Consider the following 22,676-nt stretch of genomic DNA (forward strand, 5'->3'; position numbering starts at 1 on the left):
ATAGTATTGTAGCTCGTGTAAGTTTTCATACACACGAACGAAATTCGTTCAATTTTTCTTAAAATCTTATAATTATTGAAAAGGTGATACTTCGATAACATTGTAGGATGAATAAAAGAAACCATATACATAATAAAATTCATAGATGTAATATTTATTTATAGGAAAATCTAAATTTATTTATTTTACCAAAAAGCAAGTACTAAATTTCTATAAAGCCATACCTTTTTTTAAGATTAACAAAATTTTTTTCTTTACGTAATCAATGTTTAGTATAATTGCCATTTATTCGAGTAACGTTTCGTATTGATGAAATCAACTTACGAAAAGTTTTGCTTCCGTTCACGGCAGTTTAGAACACAAAAAGGGAGTTACAACGTTTGCAATTGCTATAGATTTTTGTTATGATTGTTCCCCAAAAGTTTTCAATTAGGTTTAAATCTGGTGAATAAACTGACCACGTAAAAATCATGATATCTTTGTAGCCTAACCATTAATTTGGTTGCTTGATGCATGAAAAAATATTCATTTGTCATTATGTGACGAATAACAAGATCAGCTATAGTTTATGAACAAAATAACGAGTAGTCTACAGAACACAACAACTTCTAACTAATAACAACACAATTATATCGATAACAACACAATGATATCAATAACAATAACGACTTCAATAATGGCAACAAATACAAGAATAATGACAATAAGTTCGACCTGAGTTCGACAATGTCAACGACAACGACAACGCACGAGTTTCGTCGGTCACGACTCACCTACAAATGGCCCGATCTTTTTCTTCTGCTCTTCTTTTCGTTACTTTCTTCTGTTACGTTCATTACCTTTCCATTCTCTCTCTTTCCTTCTCTCTCTCTCTCTCTCTCTCTCTCTCTCTCTCTGTGTGTGTGTGTCTCTCTTTCATACACATACTTAGAGTCTCACACGCTGTTTCATATTTACTCATACTCTCTTCATCTCCCTCTTTCTCTTTCACTCACTCACACTCTATGTTTCGGCTACGTAGAACTCCGAGGAACCTAAGCAATAAACTCAAGTCACTCGAAGCTGCCCAAACACTCTACCAGACATCTGTCCCATTCATCCAGTACCCTACAATATGTCTGGTACTTTATATCGTTCACATATGTGTTAGCGGTTTCTCGATTTCGGAACTACGGCACTTGCGAACGCTTGTTCTATTTCAATGACAAAATTATTTATCTGTGACAACTCAAGATACTTACCCATGCCATCACCTATCTATTCGTGGTATTTCATTTTATTTCGTTTCAATTTCAACTATACGTGTGTTAAAGTATAGAAACTTTTAGCTCGTTAATAAATAATTCTATAAATAAATATTTTCGATGAATATCGTAGAAAAATGCCTCCTAGATAAATAACCCCCTTAGTACCTGCCAAAAGCGTATGTATCTGAGCGAAATGTTTAAAACTCTTTTGACGAAGTTTGGTAAAATTTCGGGAAGAAATTGCAAGAATTTTGAAAAGCCTGATAAATATCAAATTCAAAAAGGGAGAAGAAATAAGAAATGAAATTGTTGTTTAATAAAAATATTAAGAAAACTATCTTTCCAACAATAGCCAACAACGATATATCGTTGTTCGGTACTAAGAGAGTTAAAGAATACAAGTAATGTTTGAAGTCTTTATCGTTCAAGTAGTAAGTGCGTGCTGTGTGAACATTAGCTAAGATACAAGTCAAGAATCTGAGGAAGTGCATTGTTTTGTAGTTATTCATATGATATCGGCTGGTATAATTGACGAAGGAAACAATCCAATTAATGGTGTTGTACTTTCAGTGGCAGTGGAAGTAGCGACGGCGCGGAAGGCGGAAACAGCGAGAAATTGTCCCCCAGCAAACTTTCGGAACTAACGTCACCCAGCCCTGGACCTTCAAACCATTCCTACAGTCTGCTCCAAAATGATAACGTGAGTAGACTAGAATCGATTTTAAGCATTTTTAACAGTAACCGTATATTAAAATTCATTGTGCTATATATTTCCTTATACAAATAATTGAATAAGTCACCTAGATGTGGTGCAATTTTTATATTAATATGTAATCAAATGAGTAAAATGGGTTAGTTCAGTTAATTCATTTCAAAATAAATCATTTCGTTTCGATTATTCGCTGATTTTAGAATCTCAATAACATTTTCAAATTCTTCAATATTACTCTGCTGGAAGAAAATTGCGTTTGCTGATAACAGTTGTACAGAAACGAGCAGAAAATACTTTGAAGTACCTAATGAAATTGCTAGATAAAAAGAAAACAGCACCAAGTCATCGCTAATGACCTGAAGATCGATGTGACATCAAAACTGAAATATCGTAGAGAAAAAAGAAAAAAACACAGTGAGAAAATATTTGCCTTCAATTAAACTTACTTTCATGAAGTAGTCTCATGTTTCTACTTATTCACCGAAAGCTCAATTTCACCGCTAAATTAACAACAATTAAGCATTTATGATTCCATAAGAAAAGTTTAATACTCTTTTAGTAAAATTTACACATTACAATAAACACTGTTTTTGTACAAATATAAATGTACTGTCTTGATAGTTCCGATATAGAATCGGCATTTTTAAGTTTACAGTTTTTTTAGAAATATTGATTTTGGAAGTAAAAATTCTAAAAGAATTCAGAGTGTTGCGTCCCATTAAATATAAGATTCATGAGTCCTCGTCATCGATTTTGGTGACCTTGAAATATGTTGTCCAGGTCATCGTTCCAAATAACTTTTACCTACATTATGTGTTATCGCAGCTCGACCTTCGTTCCCGAGATATTTACAAAAATAGTTCTATGCTGAGTTTGGCTCGGTTGCTATTAAAAAAACTGTTGTTATTACTACATTCTATTCCGTTTATAGATCGAGGTGACAAAGATCTCTTATCCAATGGCTTATTCAAGGTGGCAAGAAATTCGCATTTCGTATGGATTTTTGCATGTATGGTCGGACTAGTCTGACGGCTGCCTCCCCCCCCCCCTGGTTCTCACTTTTCTAACCAAGACTTCATAAACAACTTGATAAACGATCCCATACGAATTAGGTCCAGCTCATGGTTGAGTCTGGATTATGGAAATGCTAATTTGTTGACGCCCCGTACAAGAAATGGTGTACCGGACTTTCATAACATATTTCAAAGTCATTAAAATCCGGTGACTGTGTAAGCTTTCAGCATTACGGATTATGTATAAAAACAAGAGCACTACTGTATGGGTTATAAAATGCAGAACACGTTGCAAACGTTATTAGTCGATTGCCTGTGTCCGAATCGCGTGGATTCATAATTTGAGTTTAACTAAAGTTTTCTTATATAGCTATACAGGGTGAGTCATATAACTCATACATGTTCCGCATAACTTTTAAAATATGCGTTTAATTATGAAGTGTTAAATACAAAAGTTGTATTTACTTTATTTGTATACAGTGTAGTTTTCGAAATTTCTACGTCAACATCCTTTTTCTAAAGGAAAAGGTATATTTTTCCCCTTTGTAGATCGTAAGAATATTATACTTTAAATGAAAAAGTATAAGCCCGTGATTATTCTAAAATTAATACTTACTGAGATTTTAAGATAAAGGGATTGGATGATGTAAGTCGAGAAGTTGATGTCAGAGAAGTTTTTCAATGATTATCAATTGTTCTTACGTTGCACATCAATAATTAAGAAGACCAAGTTCGATTCAGTAGAAGCAAGTGTATGAAAAACGTTCCATTTTTTACCATTCTTTCTCCAATTATACGATCCCCACAGATGAATAAACAATTACTAGTGGTCTTACAAACCGGCAATACGAACCGGTCTTACAAACCGGTCTTACAACCGTTGATACTTTTTAAATATTTGACTTCGCATTGAAAGTTCAATATTTTCAAATCTGTCTTTTAGTTTATTTGGAGATGGAAACCATTTTTATTATTTCACAACCAGGTTGTTTCAATCAGCTGTGATAGTCATACATTTTTTCAAATGCGAATGAAAAGCCGGCCATAATTTCATTACAAAATTTTAACACCTTTCCGGATACATAAATCGACAAGGTTATTCGTTCTAAAAGTGAAACGGATGTCTTCACGTGTTTGTAAAGTATCGTCATGCACCTGTTCAAAGAAACATGTCTGGTCTGTACTCCTTGATCTATGAACATATGATTTCCATAAAACTATTAAAAACTATACTTCTATACCTACAAAACCAACAGAAGCTTTTCATTTGTTTGATTATAATTTACTAATAATGCCACTTCCAATACTATTACAGAATAACTCGAAATTATCTATTTCGAATTATGATCACTAAAATCATGGATATATTCTTATAGAAAATGTTTCAATAACATTTTTGTTCGTGCGCATGTTTTATTAATGTTTTAACAAGCCACTACAAGTCTCAAAAGAGTACAAATAAATATATACTCTACATTTGCACCATTAAATAATTAAATTATTCTTTCGTTGCCGTGTTTTCGACGATAACATTCGTGTTACAACATGCTGCTCAATATAGGATTCGTCAATATTTATGAATGTAACCGGAAAAGGAATTCGAAAGAAAGTGCAAGTAAGATACATTCACGAATTTCGTAGATTTTTTGTCATCAAGCATTTAAAGGCCAGTTAAATCGATCATAATCATGGCGAGTTTAACCTTCAACGTGACACAGCCATTTCTTGTTGATCGTTTCAGACTGGTTCGGACCAAATTAGAGGAAAGCTATTCCAACAGCTGCCAATATTTAAGTGTTTCTTGAGGTATGCGTCTTTCGAACGATGATATTCTGAAAACTGTTATGACAAACATTCACATTAAGTTACGGACATTTGGCGAAATTTTAAACGAGTCGTTATTTCATTTATTAAGGATCGTTGGCTTCCATCACGCTTTAAAATTAACGTAATTTTTACTTATTTAAGAATACAAGCAAGGTTTTATACAAATTTGTAAAATACTGCTATATACATGCACCAATAAAATAGTCAGTTTAAACAATTTTATTTGAAAGAAAAAGAATTTTTATGGAGATACAGTAGAACGAAATGGTGATACATTTAATTAAAAATTATGTATAGCATTAAATATTAAATACCATTCGTTGATTTATTACTATATATTATTTTTAGTTAAACGTACGTCCTTTTGTTTCACTTTATTTCCATAAAAATTCCTTTTCTTCAAATAAAATTCTTTAGACTCACAAAATTCAATTCTATTTCATTTATATGTGTGTTTATAGTGATATTTTATATGTTTACAGAAGAGTAAAAGCTTGGTTGTAATGTTAGATGAATGAAAATCACGTTAATTTTAAAGTGTGCTGTTTTTTTTGTATCACATTGTAAGTTCTGTTCAAATATTTATAGAAATCTAAATCAAGCGGAGGAATTATCTTGGGATGTTTCGTATATTATTACTAAAGGCTATGTGTTCATCTTCAGATATTTTCGTGAATACAGATATTGTTACAGAAGAATACGCGCGTTTTTATACGAAAGAACAAGGTACGTAGGAACGATAATGTGGCAAACGTCATAAAAAATATGGAGATAAAGAAAGTTTAACTCTGAAGTAGAAAAGAGAAAAATAAAAAACATAAACAAGGAAATATGATATTAGAAAACTGAAATTATATTAAATTAAAATGAGATATAACAAAATTCATCACTTTTTCAAGTACTACCCAATGAATTAACCAAATTAATTAGCTCAAGGTTTTAACAGAAAAGTAGTTAACGATTGAATAAGACAAAAGGGGTAATCAATATTATGATTAAAATGTATACCTGACAGTTTGAATTGATTTAGTCTAGTTTTTTAATCGTTGAACATAATTCTCATTAATTTCACGCTTCAGTTGCGAAATATTTTTAAACGAATAATCTATGGCTTGGTTTACTTGCCAAAACTTTGGTAAATATGTTGAAATTCCCCAGTTGGGATCTGTCGAATAAAACTGAAGGAAAATAATTACAGTAAAACCTCGATTATCAGAACCCCTCTATTAATGGACCGATCGTTTACCGGAATATTTATTAACCAAAAATTCCATTATTAAAATTTGGATTATCAGAATGTTCGAATATCCGAATAGTTATAGTTAGTAGTTATAGTAGTAAAAATAAACAGATGTGATTTTAAGAATTATATTTGCATTTGATTATTTTTTCGATTATTTTGGTTGCGGTAATCGAGGTTCTACCGTATATAGGACGATCATATACAATACTTACATGTATGTAAACGAAATTCAAAGTCGTTGTTAATAACACGGAAATTTATTATCGATTGAATGATGTACGATCGTCACTAGGGTGTTCCAGAACAAATGTTTTATCGTTGGAAAGCAAATAAAAGCTAATCACTGTATTTATCTACTGCTAACTGTAACGTCGATAAAAGTACAGCGGTTAGTCATTCGATCGAACCTCTACTACTTTTATAATTTGGTTTATATCGTTGGACAAATAATATACAAGATTAGTATAAAAACGTTTGAGTAATATAAAGAAGTTTATTTCACAATTTTTATTTTCTCCATGGCAGTTCTGTGTTCTTTTCATTATTTTGTAATATAACAATTAAATCTTGTGTGAAATAATATTGAATACTTATATCAAGAATTATAATAAGTTGATTTACAAAATCTTTTATTTAACAATCGTTAAAATTTCCATTTTTTATCGTTCCTACAAGAGTATTTTAATTTATTTGGTAGTGTCGTCTAGGCCGATTATTGAACTGAGCAGTCTAATTTTAGTAATTACAACCGGCGACCACTATACTTAACAAATTCAATGATTCCATCCGGGGTCGTGAAGTAGTTTTATGCCACATAACAAGGCGAAGACAGATCTAAATTACAGCAAGAGGATTTCATTACGGATTGTGAGTCATTCCGTTCGTGTTGAATACGTACTAAAACGCAACTTTAAAGAACAGTTGAATTCGCAAAGAAATTTGCAAAATTCTACAGGTACCTCCAAAATATGTCTATTAAAAAAAGAAATAGGGCGTCATTATTTTCGTCTTTGCGATACAAACTAAAAAGCAGAAACTTCTACTTACACGTGTATTTTATTATTAATGTGTTTCATGATATCTTTACTCCGATATAATTATCTCTCGCACTAGTTCGCCATTGTGAATCAACCAACACGATTGGTTATAGAAATGCTTGCTAAACCCAACAAAAACCATTTACGTGGGCGGTGAAGAAATCCAAAAGATTAATAATCACATTCTGTTGTTATTTACATATTTATCTTTATAATATCCCATAAAGATCGCATTTCCAGTTCCCACCATTCGAAACAAGGATTACATCCAACGCTTTCATTTTTGACGAGAATTAGTGCACATGTGTGCTGGTTCATTCAGATTCAATTCCGTATTAATCAACGAATAGAAACATCGTGTAATAGCGGTAGTCTGGGTGGTTGTTTTCTTTTTAAAGAATACTTCCGGTGCATACCGCGTTGTTCCATGAATATCGCGTTCGGATGATCACGGACAGGTTTTGACTCCATAATGAAACGACATCGACAGCTTTTTTTTCATCGATTCATCCAGCGATAAAGAGGAAGCTAGTGTTACCAATCGATTTGAAATTTATTATGGCTATGCACGTTTGATAGAAGCTAAATAATATAAGTATACAAACAACAAAGTCGATCAAAATATTTATCTAATAAAAATTTCGAATAACGAGTGAAAGGTAAACAAAATTTAGCGAAATTGCAGAAAGCATATACCATTGCCGATTTCAATTACATTGCATATTATAAAGATATTATATTTCCAAGATATTAAGAAAAAACGGTTTATATCTCTTCACGTAATATAGAACTTGGCAAATAAACTATCCTTGAAATATATTTAACTACATAATATTCGTATGAAGTTACTATTTCGACCTAAGTTTATTTAACATTCTGTAATACATGAGAAGATAAAAATTTTATTTTTAAAGAGGACAGAAAATTTATTTTTAATGTATTATTTTTGAATCACTAACGTTAACGTCGCTCAGCTTTAGTTTTCCAGCTGTTTGCAGAAAACTTTAGTTAAATTTAGATTGCAAGTACCGTGATGAAATCGCAAGGCGAGTCCCAAGACGGCACAGGTGCAAAGCAGCCCATTGTTAGGCCCACCTATTCCCACTTCTGACACTTCTGCTTTATGTTACGCTGTTTTACCACTACAGCAAATTCTCTCAGATTGTCCCTCAACTTTTTTATAATTATTGCATTTCAACGATTACAGAAATGAGCCGCGAGAATCGGAATAATAGTACATATCTCCTCTTTCGAACTTGTTCATTTTTATATACAAACTAAGCTATTGGGTTGGGAAATAAGTTCGTAGCATATTTATATTTTCTTTTATTTTATTTTATAATGATTTGTTGCTGTTTGATAAAGTGTATAATATTCATTTGATAGAGCTGTTTCTGTTCTACAAAACTGTGTTACTAGTAATAACAATAAATTAATCCATTATTTACTATTTATTATTTATTATCTTTTTTTGCAAACGTCAAAGAATGCTTTTTTTCGCCATGCCCTTGAAATTTGCGAGCGGACAGCTCGAATGGTTATTACGGTCGCCGACCGTGTGTCGCTACAACCTCAAAAGTAATAACAAATTAAATGACTCAAAAAGCCGATTAGCACAGTTTTGTGGAGCAGAAATAGCTCTATCGAATGAATATTATACACTTTGTCAAACATCAACAAATCGTTGTAAAATGAAAGGAAATATAAAAACGGTACGAACTTATTCCCCAACCCAATATAATTCGAGAAAATTTACTGTATTCGCACTATAGTAAATTCTCCCTAATAGTCCTAAATAATAGTCTTAAATTCTTCCTAATAGAGACTTGCTCACATTATCCCTGTGTTATTCCTACGTCTGTATTTGTCATTCCTACGCCTACGGTAAGTTGCGACTGAGTCAGTCAAGCGTATGATGTAGCATGGAACGCGGCTCCTCTGACTAGAATTCTCGGAATGACAATTCATAAAACAACACATTCTTTTTGCTTTTAATATTTTCAAACTAAACTTTTTAACATATTCCTGCCAGTTTTCTGAGTAAATTGAGACCAAACATGATATAATTTGGACACATTTCCGATTTCATAACATAAAATCAGTTACTATATAATTGAATAAATATCGTCTGCAGAACATCATGTTTGGTCTCTGTTTAATTGAAAAAGTCAGACTTATCTCTTAAAAAATGTTTATATCTAAAAAGTTAGAAATAGAAAAGTTGGGTGTTGTGTTTATTTCAGCATTATTGTATATTTGGATTGTTGTACACTGCATGCTCACCGCTGGCTTTCAAATTCGCCGACTACCCTAATTCTCCCTCTCTCTCTCTATCTCTATCTATCTATCTATCTATTTTTGCCTGTCTCTGTCTTTGTCTCGCGAGGCTCGAAAATTCGTGTCTGATTTGCTTAAGTTGTCCATTTTTTTATTCCAATCCGAGAAACTATTAGGAAAAATTAACTGCATATCACTCACTCTCCATACTTCCACGCGAGACGGTATGCTCAGTCTCTGAACATTGGAACCCGCTTTATTACCATACGTCACCGCATTCCTGCCAGGTCCCGTCCTGTGATCTCACCACTGAGACAAGCTGTCACCTAACGGTAATTAAAATATACAAAATCGTATGTGTACACGATTTCAAAGAAATTGTCGAATTTTGTTTAGTTAGTGTTTATGAATGCTTGCGTGGAGAAGGGGGGGGGGGGGGGTTATTCATTACGCTTGCATTATTCTACATTTTATATGGATTTTTATATGTTTAATGGGGCGAGCACTAGGCCTATTTTCTTCACCCCCTCGCGACGGTAACTTCAACTAAATCCACATTTTAATATTGCTAAAACTGTATATAATGTGAACTATAGCACGTCAAAAATTAATATAATTTATGTTGTAAGCAAGAAATTTGTATATTATAATATGTTTTAATTGTATTTTCATGGTTGTATTTTCATGGTTGTATTTTCATTATTAAAGGTATTCGACGGTAATAGAATGACCGAGATTATCTTGACAAATATTTCAAGGTCGTTAAGCTCTATTTTGAGGATCCAGTTCCGAATAATTACCAAGTTTTTTAACTTGGGTACTACGAACAACAATTTCTGCATTGTTCCTTCGATTCTGAAAGAAAACAATCTAACAATACATCGTATTCTGAAGTATTGATTTATTATAGTATGTTTGTACAACACTGTGCAAATACACGTACACGTACAGAATTGGCACCGCACGTGCGTAATTTTATTTTTCCTTGCTCTTTTGAAGTGTAAGAGATACTTTTGCACACAAAAAGACACTCTGGAAAAATGAAGCGACGAAATGAATGTGACACTGAAGAATTCGATAAATTAAGGTAAACGTAAAAATACACTACAATAGACTGACGGTAAATTGGTTTCCCGTCGGGAAAAGATAAATACCGAATGTTATATATTTAACCGGACGGAGAAACTCTTATAAATCAATTCACTGAAAATAACAATCTTCTTTTTCCCTACACCAATCGTTAAATATCAACTTCCATGTTTTCGGAAAGAATTGGTAATTAATTTTAAAAGCATAAATCAAAATTCACACGATTGTTTTATTAGTTCTCCAAAATGTACTTTTTACTTCTTATCTACAGAACTCATTTATTCCTTATTTTATCATCTTTCAGACAGTTAAAAAAACCTATGTTCCTTATTAATAATTTCATCCGATGGAACAAAAATTTTACGCATTAGTGCATTTGTCTGAATGTTATGGACTTGAAGTTTTATTTTGACTTACGTGAAGTCAAATCGAGCCCTACTGTTCAACGGTGTTCACAGATTCCGCAATAAATTCGGTTTTTTAAAGTGACTAATAAAAATTTTGGTTAAAGATGAAGGCAGTTGTTATATGCACAGAAAATGGCTCTCCTCATCGATTTTCACATCTGTTCCCAAGATATTTACAAAACATAGTCCAGATCAGCTGCATAAGCAAGTCCATATGGATGATTAGGTCCGAGTTTGATTTAGGTCAGGGTTAGGTCTGGGTTAGGAACGTGAGAGACCGAAGAGCACCGACCATACATACCAAAGTCCTTGCGAAATGCAGACTTTTTGTCGCCTTGTATAAGCGATTATGCTCGGGACCTTTATAACGTTATTAATAGCCATTGGAAACGATCACTGTGCAAACTCATGACAACTTCATCAAATGTAAAGGATGAAACTTTATTCTCAATTATTAATATTGTTGTGGAGATCACGCCTCGATGGAGAACGCATTATGATAATAAAAATGCAACACAACGTTTATGACTGACAATCGTTAATAACATGTCAAGACTCTCCTATATCTCGGGTCAATCTGTACACTTTCTCCTTATAAACAACACCATTGACTAGAAACCTGTGTATCGATCGAGCCATCCACTTCTCTCGATCAGCAGTGCAACTCGCAGCTAACAACTTCATTATTCGAGCCGTCGTGACAATATCAATAGAAATTCGAAAAATGCTTGCCATTACATAAAAAATAGAACATCATAAAAAAAAATACGTATCATGTATGCAAATGAAAACAATATACCGTATCGATCTGTCCTCCGAGGATTAACCCTGTGCACTCGCGTGGTGACTTTGAGGCACCAATAGAATTATTCTACCACGTCCTAAAATAATTTTTATACTAACATAGTTAAGATGAAACACTATAAGCCAGAAAAATCATTTTATATTTACAGCTAAAATGGCTTCGAATAAAAAGGATTAAGCGATTGCTTATGCCCCAATCAAATATGTTTAGAACTAAAATTTGTTATAAATATCTCGAAACGAAGGTTGAACAATCAGAATGAACGACCTTGACAACATATTCCAAAGTCATCAAAATCGGCGAAGAGAACCTATTTCCACGAAGTCTTGGCCTAGATACGAATGTCATTACGAAAATATACGTTCCGCGACGAGAACGTTTGTTCCAGAATGTGTGGTTATTAATGAAATAAACGGTCAACATTTCTCAGGTCTCCGCAGAGCATAAATCATTCGGCGTAGAAGAGGAGGGTTCATTCGAAAAGTACGATACGTTGTCGATCAAACAATTGCTTGGCGAGAAGTAATAGAAAATTCAAGCGAAAGAATGAACGCACAATGTATAATATGCAAATATTGAATTCCAATATATCATATATCATGTCTTATAATTTTGATACACCCTGTACATTGTTCACAATGATCTTACGTGAAATATTTCGATCTTAAACCCCAATTAATTGTAAATATAATCCAATTATGTGTAATGGGAACCTGAGATTACGGAATTGTTAAAAGAGAAGAACAGTTCGACATTATGAAAAAATTGATTTTTCGTTATTGTCATTGGATGTCTTAAAAATGATTTAAAAAAATGTCCCAATCTTTAAAATTAATTATTTTGAATTGTAAACGACGCGAGCCCAAACGTATGTGTACGTAACAAAGAAAGGTCCCTAGGGATGATGCTCAGTTTTTTATGAGATTTGGTACATTGATAGCTTTTGTAAAGGTAAATCCAATGATATTCGTTTTTGGAGATAGAGGATTTATAATTTTTGAGATACTTAATGTTAAAGTTGTTAATAAAAGGTCCGAAAGAACCACTGAATTACATTGTAGGGAGTGGGAAAACGGAGTGAAGGTTCGAATCGGGCTACCTGAACCCTCGCGCCATAATCTACAACTTTCAGGCCTTTTATAAATATTAATTTAACATAAATTTAACGTTAATTATCTCTGAAATTATAAGTCATCTTTCCCCAAAACTGGCTATCACTAAATTCAGTTTTACGAGCTCTATCACTGTATCAAATCTCATCAAAAAGTGAGGGGCAACCCTGGGGACCTCTTCTTGTTAGACCTAATACTTGTAACTTCCTGATTTATTTGGATAATATAGTATATCCAAGTTACTAATGTTAAATATAAAGTATTTTCGCGGAGTCTAAGTTCTGTGCTCTCGATTTCGCGCTTAATAATTGCACTAGAACGTTACGTATCTTTTACTTTACACAGGGTGATTGACTAAAGCCGTTGCAAAGTAATATCTCTGGTAGTGTTAATGATACTCGAAAATGTTAAAGGAACAGATTATGTGGTTCAGGGAAGACATGTTGCAGTGAAAATAATTTCTTTTTAAAGATCATATTTTCCAAGGTCTTCAACATTTTTTTAAACGAGACTGCATTTTTTATCATAACATGATCACAGCTAAAATCAAGACGAATCTAATGAATTGTAATAACATGACCTTCATGTGACTACAAGCCTGTGATACGTGAAATCAACACTGTGTCACGTGAATTATCGTGTTCGTTTCTCAATGTTTTAAGCCTAATTTCTTCTTACTCGAGATCTGTCAAGGTTTGTAATAATTAATGATTGATACCTTCTAGTTGTGTGAAACGCTACGACGGTGTAGCTATACACCGGCAGTAGAAATTACTTTCATAGCATACTTCGGTGTTGTTCTATGCAAATACATTGTATAAAGTATGCGGTGTCTTATTATATAATGCACAAAATATTATCACACAGTTGAAATTGATCTGCTCGCACGTGAAGCGTGTTCGAACAATGGAAAATTCGGACAACAGAAATTGGATAATAGAGTTTCGATGAAAACATATGCAATACGTAAGAGTATCAAAGTGTTCCGAAGTGATTTATTGGCGGACCCGTTGCTTGTGGCACTTTTTGCACAACAAACGCGTGATCATTGATTCTGTTTGGACAACGTTTCTCATGAACAAACCCACCGTCGTCCAGCTGTGGTTTTTTGTGCGCGGAAAGAGATGCCTCGCTACCGCGTCGAACGAATCGAGAGAATGAGAGGGGTGGAGAGGAGAGACAACGTCGCATTTCAACTTACGAATGGTACCGGTGAACGTTCGTCCGCTGACATCAGTTCTTCACTCTCGTTCGTCCCGTTTCGCTTGTCGCACTAGAAGAGACATCAGCCAAGAGGCTTGTGATATTCGAATTCGAGGAACAGTAAAGAAAACAGTATAAAACAGAAATCAATAGAGGAAGATTTGACATAGGGCAATATCAGACATTCTGCTTACCGCTTAGGAGATAAAGACTTTCTTCGATATTAAATTCTCTAATATCACCGTCTCTCTCTCTCTCTCTCTCTCTCTCTCTCTCTCTCTCTCTCTTTCTCTCTTTCTCTCTCTGTTTCTCTCTTTTTCTGCCCATCTCCCTATTTATCTCTTTACCTCTCTTTTTATCTATCTATCTCTATTTTCTCTTTACATCCTCGTTGTAGAGAATTTATTGAACGTTAATTTCGCCGGAATGTCTCTTATGTGGATTAGTTACCTGAAGAATAAAACTAAAAAGAAGCACGTTCGTAGACGAAGAGTAAGTGACACACCTTGTTTATTTTTTGTAACTCTATATTTTTCTTCGCTTGTGTTCTCGTAGTGGATACATTGTTGTGATTGTGGTGACGATTTAGGGATGCAACATAGAATTCATTTTGAAACTAAAGTGGTACAAGTGACACGTTTGCTCGAATAGATTGGGATATTTTGAAAATGTATCAGACAATCAAACAACGGAACTTGCATTATTTATAGACTGTTTAAGTTACTATCTAATGGTTCCTAGTAATAGACGATTAACCCACGGAGTATGGTCACTCGCTCTCTACGGTAACGTCGTATTTCGTAGCATCGTCACCGTCGATAAAATAGGAAGGTCTCTGGAGACCCCGTTACCGGGAAGCTAAGGTTAAAATTGTTCTCAACAAAGACGCGACGAACACTTGTATTTTTAGATTGTAAACATCATTAATGTTACCCTCTGTATTCACAATCTTCGAGTATTACAGATTTATCTGATGTGCCAATGAGTAAGCGACCATTTTCCGACGAGAGCAATCTAACTTGTGTTTAACATCTCTTCGTAATTGCGTAGAAAGTCACACCCCGTTATGAATGTATTATTAAATGTTGGGTTCATACTGGAGAAACAGTTCGGGAGCACGCGAACAGCAACGTAGGCCTGGCACACGTAGTCGCATGCTTTTTACTTCTCTGGAAATAAATATTACATGTAAAGAATGTATGCATCTATGTATGTATATGTATCTGTAATATTTACACTTCCACTAAAGATTCAAATTTTAATATTACACTCATCCACATTATTTAATAAACAAAATAACATTTTATAACTGGAAAGAAATTTATAGTTTTTAAATTGAAATTCTACTGCGATATTCAAATCTTTGAGAAGCAGAACTCAACTTTTCTCCAGTCTCAACTTTCCCTTCTATTGCTCGAGCAAACTATCGCGCGGTACTAAGAAGTACGGCACATAGAATGAAAATTGCGACACCCTTTAGAAATTAAATACTCCGCAAGCTGGCAATACGTTTGACATATTGGTTATCGTGTTTCTAAAAGGATTGAACCCATCGCGACGATTAACCCGTTGCGGTCCGGGCAGATTTCGCGAGCCGCTTATCCGCTTGGTACCGTTTATTTTGAATTTTGCCGAATCCTTAATTTTCGTGATTTCCTTATGAAAGGTATCCCTTTTCTATTCGTCATTATTGTTCCAGTTAAATCACATTGCGTATTAATTAATTTTTGGCCAAGTATGATGGTAGTATGGAGTCTATCGATGAACATTGGAGTTCGTATCTGTGTCGAGTCACACTCGACATCGGACCGCTAAGGGTTAATAGAATTATTAACTGAAAAGCCACGTAAAATAGGTGATAATACGAAACGTTTGATTGAATTATAAATTCGCGATCGGTCTAGAATCAATTCATATGTTGTCCCATACGATGCTATTCTTTTCCACAAGGCATCACGTCTTTAATTGACGGGTCTCGAAGGGACGAACAGAGTGCTACGAACCCTTTAAACGCAGAGAATAGATGAGGAACAAAGACAAGAGACGGATCGCTATTCTCACCCACGCGACTCTCGTCTCTTGCTTCATTGCGTAAATTTTTCTCGTTAACTGCGCTTAACAGCGTGCTGCAGACACGAGAACCAGCAGCAGTTCGAGTTATTTCTAGCAATCCATTAATTCTTGCCGTTTTCTGCTGCGAAATGGATATTCATCAGATTTTCTTTTTTAAGATTTAAAACAAATGTTTAATTTATTCTCTTTACTGGATTCTCTATGCTTGTATACTCTATGCTATGAAATTATACAATGACAAGTATAATATCATCTAAATTCTGCATGTTTATGAAAATATTCTGGTCTCCATGTTAACATCAGTTTTACCGAAGAAGTTGAAAACACTTTCGAAAATTTTCATTTTAAGCTATATCGTGAATTTCACTTTCTCCAAGTGACTTTCCAACTTTCCCTGTGATGACTAAAATTGATTTTAGTCTTATTTATATTATTTAGATTTAATACTACAATTATCGAAATACGTATTCTTAATTTATACAAAGTTTGCTGACGTAGTCTCGTGTGAATTTTTATTATGTGAGTACATGCGTCGTATGCTGGTCTCATTGTGTAAGGTTTTAATTCATCAAACTGCACTAATTATGTTAATTGATCAAACTCCATACTTTGAGGTATGTCCCGAGGCATTTTCTCTAAAAATGCTGGAAAGAAAGTTCAGAATTATTTTAGCCTTCTTTATAGGCAGGAAATGTGTATTTTGTAACTGTTGTATTTTGTAATGGATATTTCTTTGAGAAGATGTCTGATACTCTATAGAATGCTGAGTGACCTCTTTGTTCACAGTTGACACATGTTAGCTTGGATTTGTTACAGTCCTTTGCAATTGGACATACCTCTGGAGGATGTTTCTTGGAACATTTCACACATCTGTACGACATTCTTCAGCTGATGCCTAGCGTGACCTAGCATTTGGCAATTCATGCATTGATGGATGTTTTTTCTTCTAAAACTCCCTCATTTATCTTTTGGTATGCGATTGATTTAGTTTTAAAAATGTCTGCTAGTTTTGACTTACTAGTGAGCTGCCTAGATAAAATAATTTTGTTTCGTCTGCCTTATCTTTGTGGTATTTGGAAACTTTGCAGATTTCTGCGTTTTTTATGTTTAGATCTGAATTTCTTTCAGGATTTCCTCCTCGGAGAAATCTCCGATAATTTCCTTGGTTACATGGATTTTTGGTTTTTGTATGAAGAATATTGATTATTAAGTTATACGTCTCTGTCGTTGAGACATATACTGCATGGTTGTCTTTATAAACTTCTGCTATGTTAATTGAGTTTCTTTCGTTGGATGTCGGCCTGTTGTGACGCATAATTGTGTAAACATCCAATAGTCAACTTACTTTGTGCCATAGAATACACTGACAAAGTCTGAACATTAAAATTTTGGAATACCCTGTATATGGGTGGGGCTTTTGTGCTTTAAAATATGGTAAGTGTTTCCCATGTCTTTGATATCAAATATATTTTGTAGCTCTTCTTAATAGTTCGAGAATTTAATAGAGCTTCTCATTTACACATTTACAGAAAGTAAAGGGGACTTAGCCTGACTCTTATTAATATTCAGACACCTTTGAAAGGTTCATATACATATACAAATCGTTTTCGGGCCGACACCAGCTCGATTCTTTGCATCTTAAAGGTCACCGCCCAATTAACGAGATCTAAGAGCGTTGTCAGTTTCTTCCTCGGTATATAAACACGAAGCTGCCATGTTTTCTGGGCACCTTACACATGTAAAATTCGCGCCAACGGGCCAGTATGGTCCACAGATGTCGTCTGCTTACTTGTAGAAAGATACATGAAGGGTGTAATGACAGAATTCACGATACCTCACCGGGTGTCTCAGAAGAGTCATTCTGAACGATATCAACTTCTGACCGACTTCGTCCAGTCCTTTCTTAACCTCTTTATTAAACCAAAAAACAATAGGATACTATTTATTATAAATTATGGGCATTCAATTTTTCTATATTACTTTCCGGATGTGAATCCAGCAAGTGAGCTTGATGTCGAGCATCCCTCACAAATACTACGTGACTGTATTAGTGCTCCAGAGATTGTATTACAGGATGGAAACCTGCGCTGCCCTTGAGGACAGCACCATCAAATTCCGCCCTTGTACTGTGTTTGGTAAATCAGAGTGCAGTCCTTTGAGTAGTCGTCCAAAACACGATAAATGTATTCTGGCTCAAATGCCTCACAAGTGTCCTTAACTTCACAAATGTTGCCATATTTCTCATGTCGAGAGTTGCACATATGGGCAGCGAAAAATGGTTACCCCGTTTGGTTGACATGACTTCCTGAACCACCTGTTGAATGGCATTGACGGTGGATCTCCCCCTTGTAGAACCAAACCATTTCTCTGACAGGCCACCGGCCGTCTGGAAGTCGTAGACTAGTCTACCCCTATTCATGTTGCCCTAGAAAACTCTCGCCATTATTGCGGTATTTTTTCCAGGGCTGTCCAGAACACCTTGCAGGACTTTGTTCCACAACATGCTTCCTTCTGGCTTCATCCACTTGCGCTTCCACTTGAGCAGAGGAAGCACAATGGACCCGCATTGCATGCCGTCACCTTATGATTTGAGGCTCCGCATTTCAAACACAGGACGCTCCTGTCCAGTCCTTTACAGCCACGGCTGTGATGCCCGTAACCTCTCGCACTACGACTCCTTTCGTGCTACGTTGATTAGCACTTATTTGTTCTTAATATTTTCCCTAATAGGACCAAACAATTTTTATTTCTCCAGTTATATTTATTTGCTTACTTTTTTAAACTTTCACAACAGAAGAATAATATTCATATTTAGTGGATCTTGCGTGAACTCTTTGTCACGAGTCTGACTCGTTATTATAGTGCAAGGGGTTAAGCATCCGAAGTACCCCTCGATTGTTTGGCGACGTCTCAGTCTGCAGTTTATTCAACTGACCATAAGTCGAGCTGCTTCTTAACCACTGCGACCGCCTCCCCCTTCTCCTAGTGTTCTATGTTCAATAGTAACATACCCACGATATTTCCGGGCGTGAACAGACCGGCGTCTTGTTGGAGGGCGTCTCGCGCCTCGGCTCAACCCGAAGAATGTAAAGAGTGTGAAGAGTGTGTGCGTCGCGCTGTCCCTCTCACCGTGACAACCATAGCCGCAAAACAGCGATTCAGCCCATAAACCCCCAAATAGTCACGCCTGCTCACGAGTTGAGGTAATAGTCGATCACAACATGAGATCTAGCGCCCTGGGCCTCCTCCTGTCACCTTCTCTACCACCCGTGAAGGATGTCCTCGTGCTTCTTCCTCTTCGCCTAAGCTCTGTCACCGCCTTCTCTCCGCCTCATAGACCTTCTTCCGCTCTCAAATATGAGGGTCTATGGGCGCCATACTTTCTAGCGGAAGACCGACATCCAGACCTCCGGCCCGTAAAGCATAACTGCTTGGACGGCGGTCATCAGAAACCTTTGCTTCGACGTTTTTGGGTCACTGGTATTTGCCATGTTGTCAACCGTATGTGACATCAGAAAGTTCGTTTGGAGATGTTATCTTGGCCAAAATGGAAATCCTTCTCCTGGACAGGGCGATAAGCTGGGTCTTCTTAACTGCCGGTCGAAGACCGACTTCGTCCATCCAACCGAGACGTCCAACCGTCTCGTAATCTCATTCAGTCCGAATTGCGCACTTCCACGGGTCCTGGCCGATTACAACTGCCGCGAAGTCGTTCGCATAGCCGACCAGAAACAGTCCAGAGATCCGATCCCAAAATGGATCTCTGGACCATTCTGGCGGAGATCGATTCCCTCCGTCCAATAATAATAACAGTAATAATAATAATAATTGTAATAATAAATCCAATGTACGTCTTCGACTGAACCAATAATATTCAGCGAAGGTGTTTAAAGTTGTAGATGTGTAGGATGTGAGACAGTTGATCACTAGATATAATACTTATATTTTAATAAAACAACAACTATGTACAAAACAACGTGGTGTGTAATCGACGGTTGACGAAATTTTGATTTGAGTTTCGTCGCTCCGCTAAAACGTGAAAGTGAAAAACCCCTCCACAAGGATTTTACAAAAATAGAGGGGCACTGGACCGACCAATTAGACAAACTTATCAAGTGGTCCGATGGGGGGTACTAATCTTAACCAGGCCACCTCGAGAGTGGCTCTGGTGTGTTTCCTCGCCATCTAGGGCATACACTACACGAAAAAGATAGAAACTTATCCAACTACAGATGGAAAAGCAGCGGTAATACGACCGCCAAGGGGTGCAGCCCTGGTCCAATGTCGCAGGTACGAAGGACCCGGTCTTGCCTCTGTGTCGGCCGTAAGGAATTTTACTGTATGATATTCAATTGCTGTGAGGTGCAGCAAAATAAAAATCAATTAAACTGAAGAGCCTACGCTCCAGCCTGTACTTGACTATTTTGAATTTCGCCGCATACCCCTGCAATAAGTACAGCGACATGCAGGCTTGGATAACTTGTCTTATTATGTCAAATAGGTCTAAACCATTGAATTAGGTGTGAATCCTTTGATCGAATAAATTTGAATTCGTCGGTGGCGGGTGTCAAGCACCTTCACACGCACCGACAGCGGTGGTAAAGCAAAACTCCAGAAAACTGTAGCGCTAATGTAGGTAAATGTCGGTATTAAGAGACTACGACTCTTGACGCTGCGAGCGGACAACGAGATTCGCGCTGAATTGTCCCCAACAAATACTGCCCCTTTCTAGACGGGATAATTGCCAGGGCCTTCGTTCGCCAATCTATTAATGAGAATGTTATCAGCCCACACCGCGCGGAGGTGAAGGTTGGACTTTGTGAGCCTCCGATGGGGGGTGGTTCGGCAGCCTAACGCCAAAAAACCGTGACGTCGTTGACAATGATGTCCGCTGTATCCCTTAGAATTATTGCCATCAAGGACGGTACGGCCACGCTAGCCTTCTCAAGTATGTCATCTGGTACTATTCAGCCGTACCAGTGTCATAAAATAAACATTAAAAACCGATTCTCAAAAATGGCAAGGACCAAATTGACCGTAATCTAAACCCCAACCGAAAGACGGAACGGTACGATCATATAACGCGTCTTAACAATAATAATAATAATAATACTAATAATATTAATAACAATAATAATAATAATAATAATAATAATTTGAATTATTAAATGTTTGCAGCTGTTCGCAATATTTCGTTGTGTCTTTATGACTTTTGATTCCCATTGATTTATTTATTATTACAGATGAGAGACGATCGAAGAACATCAATGGAAGGCGAGAGACTCAGCAATAACAGCGGAGGCATAATCGACGGAAGCGGAAGTCGTCCTCTTTCACAGACTTCCAGTGAGATGGACACCCTTGGACCACTGCAACCAGTTAAACATCGCGAAAAGGCAAAACTGCAGGTATTTTAACTTTTTTATATACATGACGGTACTGAGAATAACAGGAGAACGAAAAAAAAGAGAGGGAGCGATTCATGCTGGTTCCGCTGGAGGACTAATCAGTAAGGTTCTTTCACACGTTCTGTGTCGAGTTGTATTTAGTCGACTCTTCATTCTGGTCAATTGAAGCTTTAAAAATCAATATATGGACTGTTTATTTTGAAAGTGGTGTAAGTACATTTTCTCTTGTTTCGAGAAAATTAAAGATTAACATATCTGTTAAATAAAAAATTTTGGCAAATTATATAAAGTCTGGCAATGTTTCTACTGTTTTATCAATATGTAATTTGGTTATATAAATTTGTTTTAGGCGTATTTTACTAAACTAATGTATACTTATGGGCTGCAAATGGACTTAAACCACTTTCAAAAATTAGACAATTGTAAAAATCGTTTCATTTCAAGTTTGAAAAATCAAATATCACTTAAAATATACAATACACGAATCCAATTTTGTTTACAAATAATGACACGACATAAAATAGAAGTAGTATTTTTAATTTTAGACGCTAATTACATTGTTAAAATTACACGATATTGATAGTATTTACTTATGCTCTGCATGTGGCAGTGTTTCGAAATATGCGTGATGCACCGGAGGTATATAAGATAATAATTGCTTGATGTCTTTATATTTTTCATAAGTAATAAGTCTGGCATCTTGGTACAAAGGCGCCAGGACGATTTTTTCATATTTTAGCGGTCTTTCAGGGCCTGTAGGTAATAAATTTATAGTTTTAAATTTTTATCCTACATCGACGTTTTATATAAAATAGTGTATGGTGCACTTTTGAGAAACCTCATCCAACATATTTGCAACCAATTTACCAGTTCTCCATTAGTGTTTTTTTTCTTATCTTTTTTTTTATCGCATTTTGAAGATTTTTTATTGAAACGAAATTCTCTCGTTTCATTTCATGTAAACTGAATTTATCATGTTGACACGTAATATAAAACAAATGCAAAATAACAGGCTACTGATCTGCAACCATCTTCTAATCCACCTACCTCTGTCAATTGGACTTACTTGGAATTTTTTAAGAAATTAAGCACGGACTATAGTTATACATAAAAAATTTACATTAAATTAAGCATGAATTACGTGACATCTCATTTTTTCAAAAGTAGACTTACACCACTTTCAAAATAAACGGTCCATATTATGTTTATTTACTAATTATTGC

At 35.5% G+C, this 22,676-nt stretch overlaps 1 protein-coding gene across 3 annotated transcripts in view; it reads left to right on the forward strand.

Moving 5' to 3' along the window:
- Positions 1 to 22,676, forward strand: part of LOC144478768 (uncharacterized) — a 148,566-nt gene that overhangs the window by 121,743 nt on the left and 4,147 nt on the right. For all 3 annotated transcript variants that reach the window (XM_078197007.1, XM_078197005.1, XM_078197008.1), the window contains 2 exons: positions 1,818 to 1,947; positions 21,289 to 21,453. In XM_078197007.1, the coding sequence (XP_078053133.1) occupies positions 1,818 to 1,947; positions 21,289 to 21,453 (295 nt within the window). The remainder of the gene's footprint in view (positions 1 to 1,817; positions 1,948 to 21,288; positions 21,454 to 22,676) is intronic.

This window comes from Augochlora pura, chromosome 3 (assembly GCF_028453695.1).
Source record: "Augochlora pura isolate Apur16 chromosome 3, APUR_v2.2.1, whole genome shotgun sequence".
Lineage (NCBI taxonomy): Eukaryota > Metazoa > Arthropoda > Insecta > Hymenoptera > Halictidae > Augochlora > Augochlora pura.